Source organism: Zalophus californianus, chromosome 3, assembly GCF_009762305.2.
Source record: "Zalophus californianus isolate mZalCal1 chromosome 3, mZalCal1.pri.v2, whole genome shotgun sequence".
Classification (NCBI taxonomy): domain Eukaryota; kingdom Metazoa; phylum Chordata; class Mammalia; order Carnivora; family Otariidae; genus Zalophus; species Zalophus californianus.
Genome location: NC_045597.1, coordinates 160374749 through 160401438, shown reverse-complemented (window position 1 = coordinate 160401438; position 26690 = coordinate 160374749). Strand labels below are relative to the sequence as shown.

The 26690-nt window shown below is 40.0% G+C and overlaps 1 protein-coding gene across 5 annotated transcripts in view; it reads right to left on the bottom strand.

Moving 5' to 3' along the window:
- SGO2 (shugoshin 2) overlaps positions 1 to 26655 on the bottom strand; it is a 65725-nt gene extending 39070 nt beyond the window's left edge. Inside the window, exons 1-4 of one of the 5 annotated variants that reach the window (XM_027591334.2) lie at positions 26450 to 26655; positions 14330 to 14603; positions 13623 to 13713; positions 6995 to 7070 (exon numbers count right to left, since the gene is read on the bottom strand). In XM_027591334.2, the coding sequence (XP_027447135.1) occupies positions 6995 to 7022 (28 nt within the window). In that variant the 5' untranslated portion in view covers positions 7023 to 7070; positions 13623 to 13713; positions 14330 to 14603; positions 26450 to 26655. Of the gene's footprint in view, positions 1 to 4999; positions 5092 to 6994; positions 7071 to 13622; positions 13714 to 14329; positions 14604 to 26449 lie in introns of those variants that run through there. The other 4 variants (XM_027591335.1, XM_027591336.1, XM_027591337.1 and 1 more) reach the window with 4 other exon arrangements.
- Between the last annotated feature and the right edge of the window lie 35 nt (positions 26656 to 26690).

Below are 26690 nucleotides of genomic sequence, written 5' to 3'. Positions count from 1 at the left end.
TAAAACCTATATTATTGTATCTATGCATCAAGAGCTAGGTTAGACACTGGGACAGAAAACAGGATATGGTTGTGTTAGAACACATAGTCATGGAATGCAGAGTCCACTGTGGGTACAGATCCTATTTCGATACGATGTAAGAAGTGTAACCTTAGAGAATGCACAGAACAGATAAACCTAATCTTATGGGGTCGGGGGGCTAGCTGGTTTGGAGGAGTAAGCGGGAAATCTTGTATGTGTCTATTTGTCCATTAGAGTTACTCTAAAGTCTATGGGACCACTCTAAAGTGTAACAGTGGAAAGAAGATAATCACATTATACTATGACAAGAATAACTGATATAATACACAATGGATAAAAGTAATTAACTCTGCCTGGGCAGAGGAAAAGGATCAGAAAATGTTTTACTGAGAAGGTACAGTTGATGCTGAGCTATGCACTTAGACAAGATCAACCTCTCAAAACTCCCATCCCTTCCCCAAGGCTCCTTGCTTCCAGCTTCAGAGATCTAGAAGAAACGCTATTATCGGGGTGCCTGGGTGGCTCAGTCATTAGGCGTCTGCCTTCAGCTCGCGTCATGATCCCAAGAGTCCTGGGATCGAGCCCCTTGTCGGGCTCGCTGCTCTGTGGGAGGCCTGCTTCTCCCTCTCCCACTGCCCCTGCTTGTGTTCCCTCTCTGGCTGTGTCTCTCTCTGTCAAATAAATAAATAAATAAATAAACAAACAAATAAATAAATAAATAAAATCTTAAAAAAAAAAAAAAGAAATGTTATTACCTGTGTCTGCCTACCTCCTGATACTCAGCCTCTCCTCACTACCTGCCTTAAGTCCACAGGACTAATCTCACTATCCTTTTTGTATCAATCACAGAATCTCCAGGCTCCCAGGCCACCTTCCTCTCTCCCTCATCCTAATCCTCCTCCAGCTCTGCAGTAGGCTAAAAAAATGGGTCTCCCAAAGACATCAGGTACCAATCCCTGTCATTCTAAACCTTATGTGGAAAAGGGGTCTTTACAGATGCGATGAAGTTGAGCATCTTGTGATGGGGAGATTGTCCTGGATTGTATCTAGTTAGGCCCCCAAATGCCCTCATTAGTGTCCCATGTACTAAGCAGTACTACTTGAATAACTAAACAGGGCATATCAAACCGAACCCGCCCAAACCTGTTTCACTCAGAGCCTTCTCTATTTCAGTTAATGGCAACTCCATCCTAGTTGCTCTGGCCAAAAATCTCTCATATCCCAATCAACCTTCATAGTACGTTAGAATCTGACCGCTTCTCACTGCCTCCACTGCCATCAGCCTAGACCGAGGCGCTGACATGTCTCACCTGAATTCTTGTAAGAGCCTCTTATCCTCCTACTTCCATGGCTGCCCTCGCTACAATGTATTTATTAGTCTACACAATCTAAAACCCTCCAATGGTTCCCATTTCTCTCAGAATAAAAACTGAAGTTCTTCCATGGTTAAGAAGTCCCTCCACCACCTGCTCTTCTTCCCATTTCTCCAATTTGAACTCTTCCTTCTGTCCCCTAGCCCATTCCTTCCAGGCCACACTGGCCACCAAGCTCTAAATGCTTGGCAAATGGCAGCCATTCTTCAGCCTCAGGTCCTTTGTATTGGTCATTCTCTCTACTGAGAAAGCTCTTCCTCCAGATAGAAATGGCTCATTCGCTCTCCTCCAAGTGTTTGCTCAAATGTCACCTTCTAATTGAGGCCTTTCAAAACTGTAGCTCCTTTCCTCAGCATGTCCGATTACTCTTACCCTTCTCTATTTTTTCCATAGCATTTAAATCACTATCTAATATACCACAGAATTTACTTATTTCCTATCAACTAGAATTTAAGTTCCAGAAAGTCATGGATTTTTCTGTTTTATTCACTGACATATTTCCCAGCTCACAGACCAGTGCCTGACAAATAATATGAACACAATAAATATTTATTGAATGAATAAATAAGTCTTAATAACAAAGAATTTGTCAGGTATCAAGATTAGAAAGGGTTTTCCAGGAAGAAGGAATGGCATGTGTAAATGCATGAAAATGGAACATTTAAGATACCAGTGATCTCTTGAGGCTAGAATGTTATTGCCCTGTTTCTCTTAACAGCAAACTCCTTTAAAGAGTTGTCCATTCTTGCTGTTTCCAATTCATCCCCCTCCCATTCCCTCTTGATTTACTCTCAAGTTGTTGCTCTCACCACTACCATATGGAAATTGATCATTAAAGTCACTAAATTGCATTGCTGCTAAATCAGATATAGCAGTCAAGATCCAGTTCTCATATGATCTATGATTTTAATCATAGTATTTGACATCATGTCATTCTCTCCAAAATACCTTTAGTGGGTTTCCAAAATACCACATTCTCCTGGATTTTTTCTGCCTCACTGACCACTTCTTCTAAGTCTCTTCCACTGATTATTCTTTATCTCCCTAACCTCTTACCACCGGAGTGCACCAGATCTCAATTCTTGGGTCTCATCTATTTTCTATGTACATATACCCCTGTGAGGGCATCATCTAGTGCTCTGGCTTTTAAATCTAAATGCCAATGACTTGCAAATTTATATCCCAAATCAACTCCAGACTTATTTATCCAACTGCCTACTCCTCATCTCTAACTTGGATATCTAATATGTACCTCAAACTTAACATGTCCTAAACTCACCCCACCCAAACCTGCTCCACTGTGTCCTCTCCATCTCATTTAACAGCAACTCCATCCTTCCACTTGCTCAGCTCGGAAACATCTTTCTCTCGCATTCCACATCCACTCTACCATCAGTCATGCTGGCCTGACTTTCACAACATGTCCACATGGGCCCCCTACCATTGTCACTCTGATCCAAGTTGCTAGTCTCTCTCATGTACATTATTGCTATAACTACCTAAATGGTGTCCCTGTTTCCACATTCTTCCCCACCACCAATTCTCAACTTAGTAATCAAAATGATCCCTTTAAAACTTAAGTAAATTCATGTCACTCCTCTGTTAAAAACTCTCCAGTGGCTTTCCATCTCACTGGAGTAGAGTCACAATCCTTGCAATGGCCTATAAGGTACTACACAATTTGACACTTCTCTCCTTCCCCAACTCCCCATCTAGTACCTCTCTGACCTCTTCACCACTTCCTTTGCTCACTAAGCTCCAGCCAACTAGCTACCTTAGCATATTCCCACTGCAGAACCTTTGTATTCCTTTTCTTTTCCCTTTGTATCAACTCTTCTCCAAATAATCACAGGGTTTACTCACTGTCTTCAAGTCTTTACTCAGATGTCACTTTCTCAGCCTTTCCCAGACCAAACTATTTAAAAGAGCACACCTGACTCCATTTCACTTCCTATTATATTTTTTTGCCATCGATTTATCAGTGTCTAATATAAGATCATACAATTTCCTTATTTAATTGTCTTCTCCTACTAAAATGTGTTTCAGGAGGGCATGGATTTTTGTCAAGTTTGTTTGCTGCTGTACCCTTAGCCAAGAGTGCCTGGCACATAGTAGCTACTGAGTAAACATTCACTGAAGAAAACAACTATGGATAAATGGAAAAAGTCTCAAATACTAAGAACTGACCAATACTGGAATGAGTCTCCTTTGCAAATGTTGAGCAGACGTTGGGAGATGTCAAGCAAATAGTGGGAAGATGGTTTTAAAAGAATTTTCTGCAATGGGGAAGAAGTTTAACAGGGACCTTACAACACTGAGTGAGGCTCAATGTTTCTTCTAAAAGTTTTGCCAAAAAGAAAAAAAAAGTAAAATCAAAGATCACCACCTATTCCATGGATAGAACATAAGAACATACAGAAACTCCGGACAAATGGTTGCATCTCAAACCCCTGAGGGGATGCTAACATAGAAATCTTGTCCATCTCCCAAAAAAATCCAGTCAGAAAGATCAAATCTCATTTTGCTAATTAGGAAACCACTGCTGAACTGTCCTCCCCAATAAGTTGGTTCTTAGTTCCCTAACTTAATAAATGCCTCTAGCAATCACCCACCCAAATGCTCAAGCTGGAAATCAGAGTCTTCCTTTTAACACTGCCCTGTCACCCTCCACATTAACAACCTCACCAAGTAACACTTTAGGAATCTAAGCCAGGCCACTGGAGTACCATTCAAGGCTGACTTACCATATAAAACAGCAGTTGGGATTGTATTGCGAATCCCAGTTTCAACATTTCATAGCTATGTTATCTTAACAACTCTAAGTCTCAACTTTCAGACTTATAAAGTTAGAGAAAGGGCACCTCATTGTAGGGACTAACTGAACAATGATGTACAGTGCCTAGTACAGGACCTGGCACATAGCACTCACTAATATGAGTTATTTATTCTGTAGCTCTTGTCTGGCCATCATCCCGGCTAACTCTAAATCAGAAATACTAAGTTCCAAATCCGGTTCTCCTGAATTGGATCCGTCACCTAGAAAAATCATCGTCCCCATTCCCTACCGAAATCCTACCCGCGCATCAAGACCCAATTCAAGTTCTAAGTTTTCCCTTTCTTCTATTATCCCTTCGCCTTCAGCCAGCCTTCCTCCTAAACGAGAGCTCCAAAGGAGAGGGCTCCTTCAAGAACTCGGGTAAGCAGTCTCTAACGTAAGAACGTTCATCCAGCAGATATTAAGGGCTCACAAGGAGGTAGAAAATGTTCTTAAAAAGCAGGGAGTAGTGCAGTCACAAGGACAGAAATCCCTTCTTTCAAGGAGCTGACCTAACTGGCCGCTCGCCCCCCTCACCCAGCCGGGCGCAAAATCGAAGGGCCGAGAGGCAGCCGGTTAAAGCCAAACCAGGGGCTCCCGCAACGACCCCCTCGGAACCGGGGCAAAGGCCGCAGCCCCAGATACCCGAGGGCGGAGGGTGGGCGGGACCGAGGGCCGCGCGGAGCTCGCTGGACAGAAGACTCTGAAGGGTAGTGCCGGGAGCTTTGGCCGGGAAAGGCACGGATCTCCTCAGACACCGGGGCGGCCACGCCAAAGGCCCCTCACTTACCGCTCTTTCAGCTTGGGGGCGACGACCACGCACCTTCTGGAGCTCGGCGCCGGGGGCTAGGGCTTGGGTTTAAACTCCGCAGCCGTTAGCGGTTGACACATGAGCCAATCAGATCCCGAGGAGGCCGCGCAAAGGAGCGCGGTCTCCAGGAAGTGGGAGGTGGAAGGGGCGGGACCTCGAGCTGAGGGACAGAGGGGGCGTGGCCAGGCGAGCCTGGGGAAATTTGGGGAAAGAAATTGGAGGCTTGAGCCTTGAACAGGTGGCGTTGTACTGCCTTCTGATGCCTTGACCCAAAAAGGAAACGTTCCTTTAACAAAAACAGCTTTATTAGATTTCTAAAACCCTTGTCAGTCATCTTAGCATTATGATGCCAAGATCTTTAATTTAGTTTTCACTTAAAAGCACACCTCATTTTTCTTTCAACTTGCTCAAGGAAAAGCGGCAGTGAAATTTCTTTGAAAACCCTGGATCTCATTTAGTTCTTATACAAATGGTTTGGTTCAGCTAAATGTACAAGAATGGTATTTTCCGTTATACACAACTACATTAAAAAAATATATTATTCTTTTTATGTTCCAAGTCAATTAGCTTAGTTTCCCTCTTACAAGTGATTTTAATAATCTATGGAAAAACTTGGAAAAACTATACTGAGAATAAAATTTCCTCTTTGTATGACATTAGACTGAAAAAACTGAAACTGAAAATAGTTTATTAAATCTAGATTTTAATAATTGGTTATATAGTGATGCAATCGACTTCATGTCAATGTTTTGTTCATTTAGGGACATTTGAGAATCACAAATTTCCATTTTACTTTAGAGAATCTAGAAAAGTTATGTAATTCATGATTCTGAGTTAGATCTTTTAGTCTAGTATATTTCAAAATCGGTGACCAAAGAGATCTGGCTACATGAATCTTGTTTAAGTAGAAGAGTATTTATTTATTGGCCAGCTGCTAAAATTACAGTTTATGGTTCAGTAAAATCTTCCATAAAAGTGGGTTAGAATGTAATATACTGGTTTAGAAATTTCTGGTTTATCTAGGGATTAACTAGCACTATATCTTGTTTACCCAGCCTGACACATTAAATGCTCAATATATGGTATATGTTTTTTAAATGAACCATGTCATGGCTCTGCCATTTAGTGCTTATTTAATCTTGGCCAAGTCACATAATCTCTTTGAGCTTCTGTTTCTTCATTTGTAATATGGAGGTTAATAACAACATCCAATATATTTTTATGATGGTTCCAATCAGCAGACTATTTTATTCAAATACACTAATATTGCTTTCCTCTTGACTTACTTTGTAGCTACAACCTCAAAACCAAAACAAATAGAAAAGGGAGAGCAGTCAGAGGTAAAAGAAATGTTATAAACCTTTTCAAGACATTAATACCAAAACCTCCTTTAAAAAAAAAAAAGAATGATTATCTTATTTCAGAGCAGGTAAGAGAATTTAATGAATCAAAGCTTCGTAAACTATAAAAAGCTCTTGAAAATGTAAATTATTTTCATACGCAACCATAAACTTAAAAGGTATAATTAATTGAACTGAATTTAACCTGATCTGAGCTTGCTTTTAGGTCTTTTCCCTGTTGGTAGAATGGATAGAGGCAGGAGCCCTGAACCAGGAGTGTGAAGATACAGTTAGTTTTATCTTGAACATACATTAGCTGTGTGTTCGTTTTGGGCTCCTTATCTGTAAAGTAAACCAGTTAAATTAAATGAGCTTGTAGTTCTGTTATGATACTCTCCTGCACAAGGCACTGATTTTGCTCCTCTCCCTCCATTTTCCTTTATTCCTACATTCATTAGTTGTCTGATTTTCTCCACCTAAGGGTAGATTCCAGCCAATTAAAATTTGATTGTCCTGCCCCCAACTCCCACACCATAAAATCATCTAAGATAAAAAGGTCCTTGAACAGGAGCTGAGTAGAAGACACACTGCAAATCAATAAACCAATAAAACAAAATAGAAATAGTGTACTTACATTTTATTAAACTGTCAGGTCTGATCATCTGTATCAATCCGGCAGGTTGAATTACACCAAGAAATAGTAGCCCAGGCTGGCAGAAGCAGAAAAGGACATGGGGTGGTTTAAAGCCCTTCTGGAGAGGCTAGAGACGTGGGCTTGAAAACAGGAACAAGAGGGCCTCGGCAACAAAGACCCAGCCACGTCATGCTCCCAGCACAGCTTGCGAGGGTACCGCTCATCTTCCATGGCCATCAGTGGCCCTGCCTGCTACCACTGGGACCTCAGCTGCTGCCACCTCTGGAAAAAGTGAGCATGACTGTGCTACAAGCTCCCCATCCCTTCTGCCTGGCACCACTAGCTCTGGTTGCTAGGCCTGAGTTGGGTGTGTCTGACTGCTCAAGCCTGGATCATAGGCTACAGACTCTAGCTGGAAGGGAGTGCTGAACATTCAGCCTGGGGCTGGCTTTTTTAGTTTCTTAGTGAGAGGCCATCTCTGCCTCCCATCTAGTCTCAGGAAGGGCCCCTAAGCTGGGCAGCCAAAAGAATGACAAAGGTTCATTTCAGTATTTTATGCTACTGGATTACAATAATTATTTCTATTTTCTTCACTGAAAAGACTTCCTGCTGTGGCGGCTTAGGGACAGGTAATAATCATAACAGCGGCAGGTAACATTTATCAAGCTTTTTCCATGTCCTCGGCATTGTGTGAAGCCCTTTATATGCCTTTTCAATTCTCACAGTGATCCTATGTGGTAAGTACGATTATTTCCTTTTTATTGTTGAGGAAACGGAGACACAAAAATATGTAAGTAACTTCTGCAAAGTTCAGTAGGTGGTACAGCTGGAATTTGAACCGAGGTGGTCTGGTCTGGGCCATTCTGAGATAGAGGAAGAGGTGACTGTCACTTAGTTTCAAGGCATGGCATTCAGCCTGTAAACTTACCTGTGTTACCTGCTTACCAGTGTCCTCTTTTTTCTTCAGTTAACTTTGTTTTTTAAGTCCCTTTTGCACCTGGCATTATGCTAGCAGTGAAGATGGATGAGGCAACACCTCTTTCCTTAAGGGATAAGGCAGACAAGTGAACAACCCATTCCCATACATTATGATAAGTACAGATTTAAGATGATTCTATACTGTTTCTTTGGTTTCAGCAGGGGCAGCGAATATGTAACAGGGATGCTAAGCATTCTTTTTTTTTTTTTAAAGATTTTATTTATTTATTCATGAGAGACAGAGAGAGGGAGGCAGAGGGAGAGGCAGGCTCCCAAGGATCAGGGAGCCCGATGCGGGACTTGATCCCAGGACTCCGGGATCATGACCTGAGCCGAAGGCAGACGCTTAACCATCTGAGCCACCCAGGCACCCGATGCTAAGCATTCTTATCTCTGACTTGGTGTATGTGAGTGTGGCAGGGAGGCTTCTCTGGGGGAGGTATAAAATAACTGGGGTCTTGGTCTAACCAGCTGTCTGTCTGGATGACCTTCAGCAGTTCTCATTGGGCTCTTTCACAGCCTCTCCCTTAGTCCACATGCTGGACTATCTTGAGAGACAGGGGTTGGGTCTACTTCCCAATCTCTATCCTGTGCCTCCACAGGTTTTTCCAAAAAGGTTCAAACATTTCTTTACTCAAGATTTCCTGTGATGAAATCCATACCACAAAAACTGGAGGCTTGGGGAGGGCTTGAAAAGTCAGCTGTCGTGCTCACTAGCTTTACTAACAGACTAACAGTAAAATACCCCATCCAACAGTTCAGGGCCCTAAAGCCCACCTCTCCAGAGTTCTCTCCACATGGACATTCCTCTAGCTGCTGGAGAGGGTCCCAAGAGACTTCCCTCCATACCCTTCCTCAACACACCCATTCTTCCTTCTATTCCTCACTGCAAATGCAAAGGAATGGCAGTTGTGGACAATAATGAGTTCTGTTTGAAGTCCCCTTGGGATATCTAGGTGGAAATGTCCAGCAGGCACACAGATATAAAATATGGAACTCAAAAGAGATATCTGGATTTGGGAGTCAGCAGCTAACAGTAATAGAAATTGCTGGGGCTGATTAAGTTCTGGGGTGTGTAGAAGCACAATGAGCGTAGAAGGCAGAACCCCGGTGAACATCAACACAGAGAAAGATGAAAGGGCAGCCAGGGTGGCAGTGAGGGGTAGGAGGAGACACAAGCTTCCTGGAGGCCAAGGGAAGAGCTCATTTCGGAGCAGACAAGTAGCCTTGTCTTACCCCGCAGGAAGACAAGAGTGAGAACAGCCCTGCAGGCGAAGAGTCAGGAAGTCATTCATTTCCCAGCAGAGATGATGCACAGAGGAGGGCAACAATTCTTTGTGGATAAAAAGAGAAGTGACAAAAGCAGCTGGCGAATCCAGGGCGGAAGGAGGAGCCGGTAGAGAGGGAGAGTGAATGACATGGGAAAGAGGTGGTGAGGGGTGGATCCAGAGGTTGAGACAAGGGTTAAGCCACGGGCTGAAGGGTCACCTCTTGCTCTGAAGCAGGAAGAGGTGACTTGGGCATCATTTGTTGCTTTTTCTCTAGTTCTTTAAGGTGTAAAGTGAGTTGGTGAATTCAGGATTTTTCTATTTTTTTGAGTGAGGCTTGGATGGCTATGTATTTCCCCCTTAGGACCGCCTTTGCAGTATCCCATAGGTTTTGGACGGATGTGTTTTCATTCTCATTGGTTTCTGTGAATTAAGTTCTTCTTTGATTTCCTGGTTGACCCAAACATTCTTGAGCAGAGTGGCCTTTAGCCTTCCAAGTGTCTGAATTTCTTCCAAATTTTTTCTTGTGATTGAGTTCCAGTTTTAAAGCATTATGGTCTGAGACTATGCAGGGAATACTCTCAATCTTTTGGTATCAGTTGAGACTTGATTTGTGACCCAGTATGTGGTCTATTCTGGAGAAAGTTCCATGTGCACTCGAGAAGAATGACTAGAGAAAAAGCAACATATGATGCCTAAGCCACACATGAAATAATTAAGATTAGAGCAGAGATCAGTGAGTTAGAAACCAGAAACACAGTAGATCAGATCAACAAAACTAGAAGCTGGTTCTTTGAAAGAGTTAATAAGATCAATAAACCAGACTTATCCAAAAGAGAAAGGATGCAAATTAATAAAATTATGAATGAAAGGGGAGAGATCACGACTAACACCAAGGAAATAGAAAATTATTAGAAGTTATTATCAACAACTCTATGCCAATAAATTAAGCAACCTGGAAGAAATGGATGCCTTCCTGGAAACCTATAAACTGCCAAGACTGAAACAGGAAGAAACTGACAACATGAATAGGCCAATAACCAGTAACGAGACGGAAGCAGTGATCAAAAACCTTCTAAAAAACAAGAGTCCAGGGCCTGATGGATTCCCTGGGGAAGTCTACCAAACATTCAAAGAAGAAATAATACCTATTCTCCTGAAGCTGTTTCAAAAAATAGAAACAGAAGGAAAGCTTCCAGACTCATTCTATGAGGCCAGCATTACCTTAATCCCCAAACCAGGCAAAGACCCCGTCAAAAAGAAGAATTTCAGACCAATATCCCTGTTGAATATGGATTCCAAAATTCTCAACAAAATCCTAGCTAACAGGATCCAACAATACATTAAAAGAATCATCCACCACGACCGAGTGGGATTTATCCCTGGGAGGCAAAGGTGGTTCAACATTCACAAATCAATCAATGTGATAGAACACATTAATAAGAGGAGAGAGAAGAACCATATGGCCCTCTCAATTGATGCAGAAAAAGCATTTGACAAAATACAACATCCTTTCCTGATTAAAACTCTTCAGAGTATAGGGATAAAGGGAACATTCCTCAAGTTCATAAAATCCATCTATGAAAAACCCACAGCAAATACCATCCTCAGTGGGGAAAAGATGAGCGCCTTTCCCTTAAGATCAGGAACACGTCAAGGATGCCCACTCTCACCACTATTGTTCAACATAGTACTATAAGTCCTAGCAACAGCAATCAGACAACAAAAAGAAATAAAAGGTATTCAAATTGGCAAAGAAGTCAAACTCTCTCTCTTCGCAGATGACAAGATACTTTATGTGGAAAACCCAAAAGACTCCACCCCCAAATTACTAGAACTCATACAGCAATTCAGTAATGTGGCAGGATACAAAATCAATGCACAGAAATCAGTTGCTTTCTTATACACTAACAATGCAACTGTAGAAAGAGAAATTAGAGAAACGGTTCCATTTACAATAGCATCAAAAACCATAAGATACCTCAGAATAAACCTAAGGTAAAGGATCTATACTCTAGGATCTACAGAACACTCATGAAAGAAATTGAAGAAGACACAAAAAGATGGAAAAACATCCCATGCTCATGGATTGGAAGAATAAACATTGTTAAAATGTCTATGCTGCCCAGAGCAATCTATACCTTCACTGCCATCCTGATCAAAATTACAATGACATTTTTCAAAGTGCTGGACCAAATAATCCTAAAATTTGTATGGAATCAGAAAAGACCCTGAATCACCAAGGAAATGTTGAAAAAGAAAAACAAAGCTGGGGGAATCACATTGCCCAATTTCAAGCTATATTACAAAACACTGATCACCAAGGTAGCATGGTACTGGCACAAAAACAGACATATAGACCGATGGAACAGAATAGAGAGCCCACATGTGGACCCTCAACTCTATGGTCAAATAATCTTCAACAAAGCAGGAAAAAATATGCAATTGAAAAAAGACAGTCTTTTCAATAAATGGTGCCAGGAAAATTGGACAGCTATATACAGAAGAATGAAACTTGACCATTCTCTAACACCATACACAAAGATAAACTCATAATGGATGAAAGACCTCAATGGGAGACAGGAATCCATCAAAATCCTAGAGGAGAACATAGGCAGTAACCTCTTCGACATCGGCCACAGCAACTTCTTTCAAGATACATCTTGAAAGGCAAGTGAAACAAAAGCAAAAAAGAACTTTTGGGACTTCATCAAGATAAAAAGCTTCTGCACAGCAAAGGAAACAGTCAACAAAACAAAGAGGCAACCCACAGAATGGGAGAAGACATTTGCAAATGACACTACAGACAAAGGGCTTATATCCAAGATCTATAAAGAACTTCTCAAACTCAATACCCAAAAAACAAATAATCAAGTCAAAAAATGGACAGAAGACATTAACAGACACTTTTCAAAAGAAGACATACAAATGGCTAACAGACACATGAAAAAATGTTGATCATCATTAGCCATCAGGGAAATTCAAATCAAAACCACATTGAGATACCACCTTACACCAGTTAGAATGGCAAAAAAATTGCCAAGGCAAGAAACAACAAATGTTGGAGAGGTTGTGGAGAAAGGGGAACCCTCTTACACTGTTGGTGGGAATGCAAGTTGGTACAGCTACTTTTGGAAAACAGTGTGGAGGTTCCTCAAAAAATCAAAAACAGAGCTACCCTATGACCCAGCAATTGCACTACTGGGTATTTACCCCAAAGACACAGATATGCTATGCACCCCAATGTTCATAGGAGCAATGTCCACAATAGCCAAAGTGTGGAAAGAGCCGAGATGCCCTTCAACAGATGAACAGATAAAGATGTGGTCCACATATACAATGGAATATTACTCAGCCATCAGAAAGGATGAATACCCAACTTTTACATCAACATGGATGGAACTGGAGGGGATTATGCTAAGTGAAATAAGTCCTGCAGAGAAAGCCAATTATCATATGGTTTCACTTATTTGTGGAACATAAGGAAGAGCATGGAGGACATTAGAAGGAAGGGAAAAATGGAGGGGGAGACGGACCATGAGAGACTATGGACTCTGAGAAACAAACTGAGGGTTCTAGAGGGGATGGAGATGGGGGGATGGGTTAGCCTGGTGATGGGTATTAAGGAGGGCATGTGTTGCAATGAGCACTGGGTGTTATATGCAAACAATGAATCATGGATCACTACATCAAAAACTAATGATGTACTGTATGGTGACTAACATAATAAAATTAAATTAAATTGAAAAAAAAAGAAGAGGTGAAATATCAGATGTTGTAGACACAGATGAGTTTGCAAACAGAAGTGTTCTGTAAACTTTGAAATTCGTACCAGTGTAGGACTATGAACTATCATTTTATTTAAAACATTTGCTTCCTTTTGAAAAAGCTATCCCTACATTTAAAACATTTTGGTACTTCTCCTATAAGTAGTCTCTCTAACAGAATGAAAGGAAATCATTAGTTTGTGCCTGAGACTCTCAGCTGTTATATCAACCACTACACAAAGGAAGGGCCTCTTAGGATAAAGTTAGTAACAGAAAGAAAAAGCACGGGTTTCAAACTGACTAAAGCACCACAGAATTTAAAAGGGAAAAGATAAATACAATTGCAGATTACTCCCAATGTAAAAATTTTGATAATGAGGGTGCCTGGGTGGCTCAGTTGGTTAAGCGACTGCCTTCGGCTCAGGTCATGATCCTGGAGTCCCGGGATCGAGTCCCGCATCGGGCTTCCTGCTCAGCAGGGAGTCTGCTTCTCCCTCTGACCCTCTTCCCTCTCGTGCTTTCTATCTCTCATTCTCTCTCTCTCAAATAAATAAATAAAATCTTTAAAAAAAATTTTTGATAATGAATATAAATAAGCCCAAAGGATATGCTCACCAAATCAAATTTTATTCGGCCAAGGCAGTACCAGTAAGTAGCAAAATCTTTATCTTAACAGTTGGTTGTAGACAACATTGCGATGTTCACCCTTAAAGCAAATATGAAATACTTTTCTCAGTAAGAGGATAACTAGTAATTTTTTAAACTCACAAAATATCATGTATCTTCTCCATCATCTTAATTTTATTTAGATGACAGATGGTTTTCTTAAGATCGTATTTGCCAGTTTTTGTAAGTAATGAACCATATAGGGAGTGACAGAAATTATTTAGAAAAAAAGATAAACAACTAATAGGAACTATGAGGTTACACTGATGGAAAGTTGGTGCTGTCAAAGAATTTTAGACACCAGTACATCTGACACATCACTGTAGCAATACAAGGTGGTCCACGTTCATTGCCACAACAGTAGCAGAGGAGAGAGTGATTCCCGTTTGGTTGTAGATCCAGGCCAACACAGGACAGTTCACGTGACCTAGGGGGTTGTGGTAGGCTGAAAAGTTCCTAATCCCTGGAACTTGTGAAAATTAGTTTATAGGGCAAAACCATGGATATTACCTTATTTTGAAAAAGAATCTTTGAAGATTTAATTATGCTAAGGATTTTGAGATGAAGAAATTATCCTCGATTATCCAGGTGGGCTCTAAATGTCATCACAAACATTCTTAAGAGAGAGGCGAGAGAAATTTGATGCACAGACTCACAAGAGAAGGATGGAGCAGAGAGAGATGCAGTCACACACTTCCGAAACGTCAACAGTCACCAGAAGCTGGAAGAGGCAAGGATCAAGTTCCCCTGGAGCCTTCAGAGGGTGTGCAGCCATGCCGTTACCTCGATTTCAGGTTTCCCGCCACCAGAATCTTCAGAGAATACATTTCTGTCGTTCTAAGCCACCCAGTTTGTGGGAATCCGTTGCAGTAGCCTCAGGAAACTAGTACAGCAGTTGTAAAGGACATGTAGGGTTTCGCCAGGTGAGAGCTGCATTGTGTGGAAAGGGGCATTTTATATTGAGAGAAAGGCAGAACAAAGGCAATAAAATGTCAAAAAATGAGTAAAGTTTCTAATGAATAGTTCAGTTCAGATATAATGTAAATATTAAGGGCTGGGTAGAAAAGGAGGGAGTAACTTCAGAATTGCTAACCCATAACTCTGAAAACTTGACTAGCTAGAGTTGAATATTTGTTTAGTTTTTATTATTTTTTTTTAAAGATTTATTTATTTTGAGAGAGTGAGAATGAGAGAGAGAGAGAGAGAGAGAGTACATGAGAGCGGGGAGGGTTAGAGGGAGAAGCAGGCCCCTCGCCGAGCAGGGAGCCCGATGTGGGACTTGATCCCGGGACTCCAGGATCATGACCTGAGCTGAAGGCAGTTGCTTAACCAACTGAGCCACCCAGGTGCTCCTGTTTACTGTTCTTGTTTTAACCTTTTGCTTAAGGCGATGTGGTCAAATACTGTGATCTAAAGTTGCTTGAATTCATTAATTTTCTCCTCTCTATTCAGGGTGACTGACTACATGATTCATTTGAATTATGCTTAGGTTTGCTTATATCTATTTGTATATAGCTTTAGTTTTTTCCCTATCTTTATATGCATGTATGTTTATACTCACAGATGCATTTTAGTATGTGAAACATTAACTAGTTTCAAAGTCAGAACTTCATGAATTCATGCATTCAAAAGTATCGCTCTTCCTTTCTTCTAGCCCTTTCTCACTCCTACTTCCGTACTGCCTGCTCAGTTTACTATGGTTGCTGTAGCAAATCACCACAAATTTACTAGTTTAAAACAACAGAAAGTTGTGTTCTGATGGTTCTGGAGGTCGGAAGTCTGAGACAAGTCTTATGGAGCTAAAATGAGTATGTCAGCGAAGGCGTGCTCCTTCTGGAAGCTCATGGGAAAAAATCTGTTCCCTTGCCTTTTCCAGCGTCCAGAGCTGCATTCCTTATGTTCTTCGGCACAGGGTACCCTCCCTTTTCAAAATCAGTAGCATCACATCTTGTGATTCTGCTTTCCCTGTTTCCATCACGCAGCCTTCTCTTCAGCTTGTAGTCAAATCTCCCTCTGCCTGCCTCTTATCAGGATACTTGTGATTACGTTTTAGGATCCACCCTGAAAATCCCGGATAATCTCTCCATCTCAAGATATTTATTTTTTTAAAGAACTTATTTATTTATTTGTCAGAGAGAGAGACAGCGAGAGAGAGAGAGAGAGAGAGAGAGAGAGAGAGGGAACACAAGCAAGGGGAGTGGGAGAGGGAGAAGCAGGCTTCCCGTGGAGCAGAGAGGCCAATATGGGGCTCGATCCCTGGACCCTGGGATCATGACCTGAGCCACCCAGGTGCCCCAAGATATTTAATTTAATGACATCTACAAAGAGTTTTTCCATATGAAATAACACGCACAGGTTCCAGGGATTAGCACCTGGATACTCTGGGTGGCTATTATTAAGCCAACTGTAGGTAACTAATCTTAATAGTTTTTTGTTTATGATTCCTATGCTTCTATTTGTACAATTGATTAGATATATGTAGGTTTTCTCATTCCCCATTCTTTCTTATACAAAAAATGACATACTGTAAAAATTCTTGTATATTTGTCTTTTTCACTTAACAAAATATCCTGGAAATCACTATATTAGTTAATAGAAAATGACCTCATTCTTTTCCATAACTTCATACTACTCCATTATATGGATGTACCATAGTTTATCCACATTCCTGTGTACAGGAATTTGTTTTTTTTTCCTGATATTTTGCAATTACAATACTACAATCACTTTGTGCACAGAACATTCATACCTTTGGAGGTACATCATTAGGGTAGATCTAATATGCATTTTGTGTATGAGTGAGTTTGAATATATTTCCATATTTGTGAGAAATATGTGAAAAAGGTGTGTAAATGTCTCACAGCTAGGAATTTGTTTTATTGGTCAAAAAATGCTTAAACACAGTCAAATTTATCAATTTTATTTTTTGTTGTGTCTGAATTTTTAGTCATAGTTAGAAAGTCTTTTCCTACATCCAGGTTATAGAGAAAATCATACATGGTTTCTTCTAGTACTTACATGATTTCATCTTTGACATTTATATCCCTGGTCCTGTTGGAGTTTATTCTTGATTATAGTGTGACACTTGGTTTTAATTTTATCTTTCTCCAAATAGCAAACCAGTTGTCCCACTGGTTAAAATGTCCACCTTTTATATTTGTCAAAATATATGTTAAAATGTCCACATTTCCCAAGTAATTTGAGATATCATGGTTATCACTAAATTGCCAAATGTATTTGGATCTATTTCTATTTTATTCCATTCATCTATTTGTCAGTTTATGCACCAGTACCATGAGTAGATGAAAAACCAGACTTATAGTATATTTTAATGAGTAGTAGGGCCAGTCTCCTCTCATAAACTTTTATTTTCAGTATTTTTCTGGCTATTTTTGCATGTTTATTTTTCCAAGTGAATTTTAATATCAACTTTTCCAGCTCCATAAAAATCTTGTATTTTTGTTGGTACTTGTTAAATTTATAAATTAACTTAGAGAAAACTGGTATCTTTATAACATTATGGAATGTCTTTCCATTCATTCAAGTCCATTTTTATATCTTTCAGGGGTGCCTTAAAATTTTTCTTGTATAAGGTTTGCACATTTCTTGATAACTTTATTCTGAAATATTTTATCTTCTTTGTTACTACTGTATTCTCTATTTTCAGGGTGTATAGTAAATATATCCCTAAGATCTACCTTATTGATTATGCTTTTTATATATCTATTTATTTTCCTTTCTTATTTTTTATTTACTTCATCTGTATTGAAAGTCGTGTATTTAAGTTTCCTACTATTAGTGTATTTCTACAATGTTTCTTTGCATGCCCTGAGATTTTTGCTTTATACATGTGTTGCTGAGTTGTTTGGTGAATAGAATTTATAACTGTTATATATTCATTGTGAATTGTGACATTAAAACGTGTCCTTCTTTGTCTCATCTAATGCATTTCGACTTAAAATTCTACTTTGATATCAGGATCACAGTGTCTGCTTTCTTGTTTCCACTCACCTAGTAAACTTTTGCCCATTCCTTCAGTTTTAGACTTTCTGAATCATTTTGATTTAGACAGGTTTCTTATTTTCAGCTGCTTTCTTTGTGAACCAAATTGAAAAATATTTTTCATTTAATAAATTAAACCTATTCATATTGATTGATCTGACATATGCTTTGTCCTACTGTCATTTTATGTTAAAATTATTTCATATGATATTAACATTGGTATAATTGTTGGGTTTCTTTCTGTATATCATGCATTTTCTTTGCTCTTTTAATTTTTAAAATTTCCTTTTGTATTTAGAAAAGTTTGTAGTGTTATTCTCGTGACTCTTTTTTTATTTATACCTTTTATAAAGCCCTTAGTTCTTTCAGTTCGTTCTTGTTTAACCTCTTCTTACCTGATTTGCCAATTTTAATATTATCCTTTAACCCCCATTTATTGCCTATATCACAATCAATGAACCAATCAATGAACTTACTCTTTCTTTTTTCTCTCTGGTATCTCCCATTTTACTTACATTATTTCTACTTTGTTTGAACCTATAACAGATTATTCTTTGAGTTTTGTTCTCACCTTTGTGTAATTTTAGATCTATAACTATAGTAAATGAGCACCATCAGTCTTTTTGTTTGTTTGTTTCAGAGATAGAATTTAGTGATTTGTTGGTTGCATATAACACCCAGTGCTGATTACATCAAGTGGCCTCCTTAACGCCTATCACCCAGTAACCCCATCTCCCTTCTAGCAACCCTCAGTTTGTTTCCTAGAGTTCAGCGTCTCTTATGGTTTGCCTCCCTCTCAATTTTCATCTTATTTTATTCTTTCTTCCTTTCCCCTATGTTCATCTGTTTTGTTTCTTAAATTCCACACGAGTGAAACCATATGGTCTTTGCCTTTCTCTGACTGACTTATTTCAGTCACTAGCATAATACCCTCTAGTTCTACCCATGTCATGACAAATGGCAAGATTTCATTCTTTTTGATGGCTGAGTAATATTCTAGTGTGTGTGTGTGTGTGTGTGTGTGTGTGTGTGTGTACATACATATACACCATACTTATACACCATATACACCACATCTTCTTTATCCATTCATCTGTTGACCATCAGTCTTTTAATGAAGTTTTGCCACTTGGTTGAATGGAAAACATCTTTTCACAGATTCTTCAAGGAGGGCTCATGTATACAAAATTCCCTGAATTTTTCCTGTTTAAAGTTCATTTCCTCTTGTTTTAATACTTGAAAAACAAGTTGACTGAATATTCTTGACTCACACTTTTTTTCCTTGAGGTTTTAAAAAGTGCTATTCTGTTGTTGCCTTTCATGGGTGTCGTTTTTGAGCTGTCTGGTGCCAGTTTAATTCTTTCATTCTTGTAATTTCTTGATCTTTTTTGCTTGAAAGCTTGGGAATTTTTATCTTTGAAGCCCAATAATTTTATTCATCTATGTCTTGAAATTGATAATTCTGGTTTAATTTTCCCATGTAAATGATGGGTCCTTTTGTATATAGATTTCTATCTTATTTTATAGTTCTGTTCCAGTGTCATTTTGTTTGTCTTCTTAAGGGAATACCATTATTTGTATGTAGCTTCATTTTTCATTTCTCTCTGACCCTAAGTACTTCTAATTTTGTATCTCATTTTCATTATCTTGGTTATCTGCTGAGCTAAATATCTGGGCTTTGGCTTGAACCTTGCACTTGTTCTCATCCTGGCCCAGATCCCTGTTTACCTTTATCACCCTTGCAGTCTCAACTCCTCAAGCTGTCCACTGCCAAATGGGATCCCATTCCCAGATTGCTACTATGTCCACTAGTCTGAACCCATCCCTGACCCTTCTCATTCCTCTTAAACATTTCCATTGAGCCTCTTAGAATTTCCTTCTTAAATGTTCCCATCATTTCTCTCATCTTTTTTTCTTTTTTTTTTAAGATTTTATCCATTTATTTGAGAAAGAGTACGCACGCAAGAGAGAGCACAAGTGGTGGGAGAGCGGAAGAGGGAGAAGCAGACTCCCCACTGAGCAGGGAGCCTGACATGGGGCTTACAGCCAGGACCCTGGGATTACGACCTGAGCTGAAGGCAGACACTTAACCAACTGAGCCACCCAGGCACCCCTTTTTTGCTTTTTTTAAATTGGAACTTGTCTGTTCCTAGAGGGCCTGCCTCCTCTAGAGCCCTTCAAGTAGTGACTGCTTTTCCTTCCACTCTCTGCATACATCAGGGTCAGGAGGTGGGGTTGCTGTCTTCTTTTCTCCCATTACTGTTAACAAATATTTTTTCCTCCTTCCTTTCTCTAAGTCCTAGCTAATCTGAACTGTGTGCCATCTGGATATAGTATCTCTCCTTGTCTCCTCAATTTACGGTTCTAAGGTTCTTCTAATCATCCATTGTTGATGACATTAGCTTCTGTTTCATCTTCTTTCTTTCCTTCCACTCTTGTTGACTTTACTGCATATGGGGATAACTCATCTAAAAATAATCATTCCTTAAACTCCTTACTGCCATTAGCTTTTCTTCCACCCCTTCTCAGCCTGGAACCGTGGCATTATAGTCATTGTAATGATAATACCTCTGGAATCTTGAAATCGAGTATAATACTTTCTGACAAGACCAGGGTGTCCACTCTCACCACTTTCATTCAACACAGTATGGGAAGTCCTAGCTGCAGCAATCAGACATCCAAATTGGTGAGGAAGAAGTAAAACCATCACTATTCACAGATGACATGATACCATATATAGAGAAAACCCTAAAGGCTTCACTAAAGAATTATTAGAACTGATAAATGAGGTCAGTAAAGTTGCAGGATACAAAATTAATATACAGAAATCTGTTGTGCTTCTCTACACTAATAATGAAGTAGCAGAAAGGGAAATTAAGAAAACACTACCATTTATAATTGCATCAACAAAAACAAAATACCTAAAAATATTAACCAAGGAGGTGAAAGACCTATACTCTGAAAACTATAAGACACTGAAGAAAGAAATTACAGACGACACAAATAAATGGAAAGATATGCCATGTTCACAGATTCGAAGAAGTAAAATTGTGAGCGTGTCCATACTACCCAAAGCAATCCCTATCAGAATACCAATAGCAATCTTCATAGAACTAGAACAAATAATCTTAAAATTTGTATGGAACCACAAAGGGCCTTGAATAGCCAAAGCTGTTTCTCAAGCTTCTTGAGAAAGAAGAACAAAACTGGAGGTATCACAGTCCCAGATTTCAAGATATACTACAAAGCTGTAGTAATCAAAACAGCATGGCACTGGCACAAAAACAGACATATAGATCAACAGGAAGAATAGAGAGCCTAAAAATAAACCCATGTCTATATGGTCAATTAATCTATGACAAAGGAGACAAGAATATACAATGGGGAAAAGACAGCCTCTTCAACAAATGGTGTTGGGAAAACTGGACAGCAACATGCAAAAGAATGAAACTGAACCACTTTTTTACACTGAACACAAAAATAAACTCAAAATGGATTAAAACCTAAATGTGAGACCTGAAACCATAAAACTCCTAAAAGAAAACATAGGCAGTAATCTCTTGGACATCTGCCTTAAAAATATTTTTATGGATATGTCTCCTCAGGCAAGGGAAAAAAAGGTAAAAATAAACTACTGGGACTGTACCAAAATCAAAAGCTTTTGTGCAGCAAAGGGAACGATTAACAAAACAAAACGGCAACCTAGTGAATGGGAGAAGATATTTGCAAATGAGGTATCTGATAAGGGGTTGATATCCAAAATATATAAAGAACTTATACATTAAAAAAATAAATAAAACAATCAAAAGAATGAGATTTCCAATATAGGAACATTAAAAAAAACAACCCCAAAACAACAAAACAGCAAAAGAACTTTTTACCATTTTTTAAAAATGGGCAAAGGAAAAATAGACATTTTTCCAAAGAAAACCTACAGATGGCCAACAGATACATGAAAAGATGCTCAACATCTCTGTATGTATATGTGTGTGTATGTATATATAAATTCACATACATATACACACACACACACCCACATATGCACACAATGGAACATTACTCAGCCATAAAAATGAATGAAATCTTGCCAGTTGTGACAACATGGATGGATCTAGAGGTTACTATGCTAGATGAAATAAGTCAGACAGAGAAAGAAAAATACCATCCGATTTCACTTACATGTGGAATCTAAAAAATAAACAAAAACAAATGAACAAACAAACAGACTCTTAAATACAGAGAACTCGTGGTTGCCAGAGGGAAAGTGGGTTGGAGGGATGGGCAAAATAGAGGAAGGGGATTAAGAAGTAGAAACTTACAGTATAAAATAAATAAGTTGAAGAGATGAAAAGTATAGCATAGGGAATACAGTCAATAATATTGTAATAACATTGTATGGTGACAGATGGTGACTGTACTTATCTTGGTGAGCACTGAGTAATGTATAGAATTGTCTAATCAGTATGTTGTACACCTGAAATGTAACACTGTACATCAACTATACTTAAATAAAATAAAGTTTAAAAAGTATGATATTCTTGGGGCACCTGGGTGGCTCAGTCAATTAAGCGTTCTACTCTTAATTTCAGCTCAGGTCATAACCTCAGGGTCCTGAGATCGATCCCTGTGTCAGGCTCAGCACTAGGTGTGGAGCCTGCTTGAGATTCCCTTTCTCCCTTTGTCCCTCCTTCCTCTCTCTCTCGCTCTCTCTCTCTCTCTCACACACTCATTCACACACACACACACACACACACACACACACACACACACACACACACACAAGTATGATATTCTCTAATCACTGCCTCCAATCCTTCCAGCTCACTTAACTCTAATACTCCTATTTAAATAATTTCTCAACTTCACTAAGATCTCCAATCCATTAACCTCACTACTTTTTTCACTATCCATCAACACCTCTATATAGTTACTTCTCTCCTTCCCAGCTTAGAGTCCCTGGTCCATCAGGGGAATCAATCACTTACAAACATCCTCAACTCTCTTACCCCTCTCTCCTTGTATTATATTTCAACCCTAGCTGAGTCCCATTGTCAGCTCCTACAATGAAGCTGTTGAATATTCCTGGATAAAAGTCACATAACTGGGATGACTGACTTGTCATCCATGTTATAATGATCATAATCTCAAATAGGCTCTCATTCCTTCTGGGCAATCCTAGAACGTTTCTATAGCAAGTTTGATTTTTCAATTTCTCAAGATAAATAGTTTGTATTTTATCCTCTTTCTTCAAACCTTGTTCACACCTCATCTTCTTTACTCTCAGCCTCTGACCTTGCTTTAGATTTAACAGAAAAAGTAGAAGTCTTTCAATCAGAATTACCTCATTTTCCTCATTTATCAGAATACCCTCACTACTGTGAAATTTACCTAGTTATCAGAACTTAATCTATCTTCTCTGTTTTATCTCCTATCTCTGCTCTTGTCTAACAGAAATTCCTCCCCTTTGTAGAATATTACTTAGTCAGTAAAAGAGTGAAATCTTACCATTTGGGGGCGCCTGGGTGGCTCAGGCAGTTATCTGCCTTCAGCTTTGGGTCATGATTCCAGGGTCCTGGGATCGAGTCCCACATCAGGCTCCTTGCTCAGTGGGGAGCCTGCTCCTCCCCTACCTGCCACTCCCTCTGCTGGTGCTTGCTCTCTCCCTCTCTCCCTCTCTCTCTCTCTCTTTGTGTGTGTCAAATAAATAAATAAATAAATAAAATGGAAAAAAAAATCTTACCATTTGCAATGACATGGATGGAACTAGAGAGTATTATGTTAAGGGAAATAAGTCAGAGAAAGATAAATACCATATGATTTCACTCATGTGTAGAATTTAAGAAACAAAACAAATGAGCAAAGGGAAAAAGAAAGAGAGAGAGAGAGAGAGAGAGAGAGAGAGAAACCAATAAACAAACTCCTAACTACAGAGAACAAACTGATGGTCACCAGAGGGGAGGTGGGTGGGGGATGGGTGAAATATGTAATGGGGATTAAGGAGGGCACTTGCTGTGATGAGCACCTGGTGTTGTATGGAATTGTTGAATCACTATATTATACCCCTGAAACTAATATAACACTGTATGTTAACTAACTAGAATTAAAATAAAACTTAAAAAAAAATAAAGGAAATTCCTCCACTTGTGCTCTGGCTCCAGTACCCTTTTGCCTTCTCAAGTATCTTATTCCTTCAGTGGTCCCCACTCTCTCTCCTGCATCACCAATCTCTACCTTTCCACTGAATCATTCCCATCAGCATAATCTGCTCTAGTAAGTTTCATCCTAGAGCTTCTTTCTCTAATCCCGTATCCCACCTTAACTACAGCCCCACTTCTCTCTCGTTCTCCTTACTATAGGTCTTCTCTATAGCTTTATAACCAGTTTCCCATCACACATTCATTCATCAGCCCAGTTTTATCTGGGCTTGCATCTTCATCATAGCACTGAAACTGCTTTTGTTAAGGGTACCAAGAATGCCCATATTATTCAATCTAATGGACTCTTGATCTCTGAGTAGTGTTTGACAGAAATGACATTTTCCTCTCTGTAGCTCCATACTCTCCTCCCCTCTGGCTTTTCCTTTTAAGCCTGAACTCTAAATATTGGAGACAGCGCTCCATGCTACTTCTTATTTGCCTGTTCTTTGCACAGGTGATTTTATCCAGTCCCAAGGCTTTAAATGCTGACGCCTTCTAAACTCACACCTTTAGCATAGAACTTCACTCCCGGATTCCAGATTTATTCAATTGCTATTCAATCTCTACTTGGACATCTATTAAACATCTCAATCATTATAGTCCTAAATACAGCTTCTAATCTCTCTCATAAGTCACCATTTCAGTAAATGGCACCATCATCCAGTTGTTCAAGCCAACAATTAGAAATGATCCTGCAGGGCGCCTGGGTGGCTCAGTTGGTTAAGCGACTGCCTTTGGCTCAGGTCATGATCCTGGAGTCCCGGGATCGAGTCCCACATCGGGCTCCCTGCTCAGCAGGGTGTCTGCTTCTCTGACCCTCTTCCCTCTCGTGCTCTCTATCTTTCATTCTCTCTCTCGAATAAATAAAAATAAAATCTTTAAAAAAAAAAAAAAGAAGTGATCCTGCAATTTCCCTTTCCCTTATTTCCCATATGTGGCAGCCATGAAAACACACTGCTCAGATCTCTGATCACAGGGAGCATTACTGGTTGATGGCCCCAGTTGCTGTGCTCTGAAATCTATCACTATGATCCAGGCTGCGTTTCCCATGGATTGCTCCCAGCCAGTGACTGAGTGAGGCAGGGTCAGTAAAGGAGGCCCATTCCTGGAAGACATAGGACTCCTCTGATGTGGGACATTGGCTTGAGGACTCCCCATTGACTTTCTTGAAAGATTCTTAGAATTGCATCATATCTACAACTTTTCCTACCCATTTTTCTCCTGTCCTCCATGAAAGTTGAATCAGCATCCAGTCTAAAGGTTTTCCCAGTCCCCTTCAGAGCCCTCCGTTTTTCCTTCGCAGGTGTCTTCCCCAATAAGTCTTTTGCACATTTAATCTAACCTTATGGTCTGTTTCTCAAAGAACCTGGACTAACACACCACAGCTGAACTGTCAGCAATTTTATGTTATTTCTGTTTCCTAAATATACCTCTTGCAGCCATCCGCTCCTCTCTATTACCACCATCACTGAGTAGAAGCTATGCCATTTCTCCCCTGGATTATTGCAACAGCTGCCTACTCTCCAATCCAGTCTCAACACAGTAGCCAGAGTGATTTTTTATTTTTATAGTAAATCATGCCACTTCCCTGCTTAAAACCTTTCGATGGCTTTCCATTACAATGCCTAGGGTAAAATTTAAACTCCCACGACCGCCGTAAGATACTTTAAAACCTGGGTCCTGCCTGTCTTTTTAGCTCCGTCTCATATCACCTTCCTCCTTTAGCCCCGATGCTCATCACCAAGCTCCAGCCACACTAGTGTCCCTTCTCTTCCTACAAATTGTCAAATCCTTTCTTGCCATGGGGCCTTTCCGCTTGCTCTCTCTTCTTCATAAATTACTCTTCCTCCATCTCTTCAGAGGGTGGGCTCATTTTCATCCTAAGTGCTCAACTTAAATGTCCCCTCATCAGCAGGGTCTTCTCCACCCAACATTATCCTATTCCCTCTGAAGTAGTTACCACTATCTGTAACCATTTCGCTTAGAGTGTTTCTCCCACTTGAACAGGAGTAGGCAAATTATGACCCATAGGCAGCCAATTGTTTTCGTAGGGCCCAGGATCTAAGAATGGTTTTTATGTATTTAAGTGTTTGAAAAAAAATTTTTAAGAATATTTCACAACACATGAAAATTATGTTAAATTCAAATTCCAGTGTCCATAAATAGAGTTGGAACACAGTCACTTTCATTTAGGCATTATCTATGGCTGTTCTAACACCACAACAGCGAAGCTGAGTAGCTGCATATGGCCCACAAAGCCTAGGACATTGACAGAAGAAGTTTTCTTTTCTAAACTTTTATTTATTAAGTAATCTCTACCCCCAACACGGGGCTCAAACTCACAACGCCGAGACGAAGAATCACATGCTCTAACGACGGAGCCCGCCAGGCACACCCAGGAAAGGTTTTCAGACCACTGCACTAGACCGGGAGTGCCATGGGTCAGGGGCACTGATGGTCCTGTTCAGTCCTTCACTCCGAGTGCCTGGTCCACAGCTCATGGACTTACCCAAGTGCATGCGGGGTATTACCAAATCTTGGCATTGAGCAGCTCGGTTTGGAGCGAACGGCCCTCACCTGGCAGTGAGAAGACATAACTCTTCCTAACTCGTACCACTTAACTGACCCCGAACAATCGCAACTTCGGTGTTGTTTCTTTTCCTCACGTGTGAAAGCAGCCTCTGCACGGACACGACATTCCTCTGGGGTCGAGCCGGCGTCTCTCGGCCAGTTGTTGCCTTTTCTGCAGGTACGGAGCCCTCCCACTCTCGCCCTACCGGAGCTCGCCGGCTGAGGCGGCCTGAGGGGCGGGACCAGC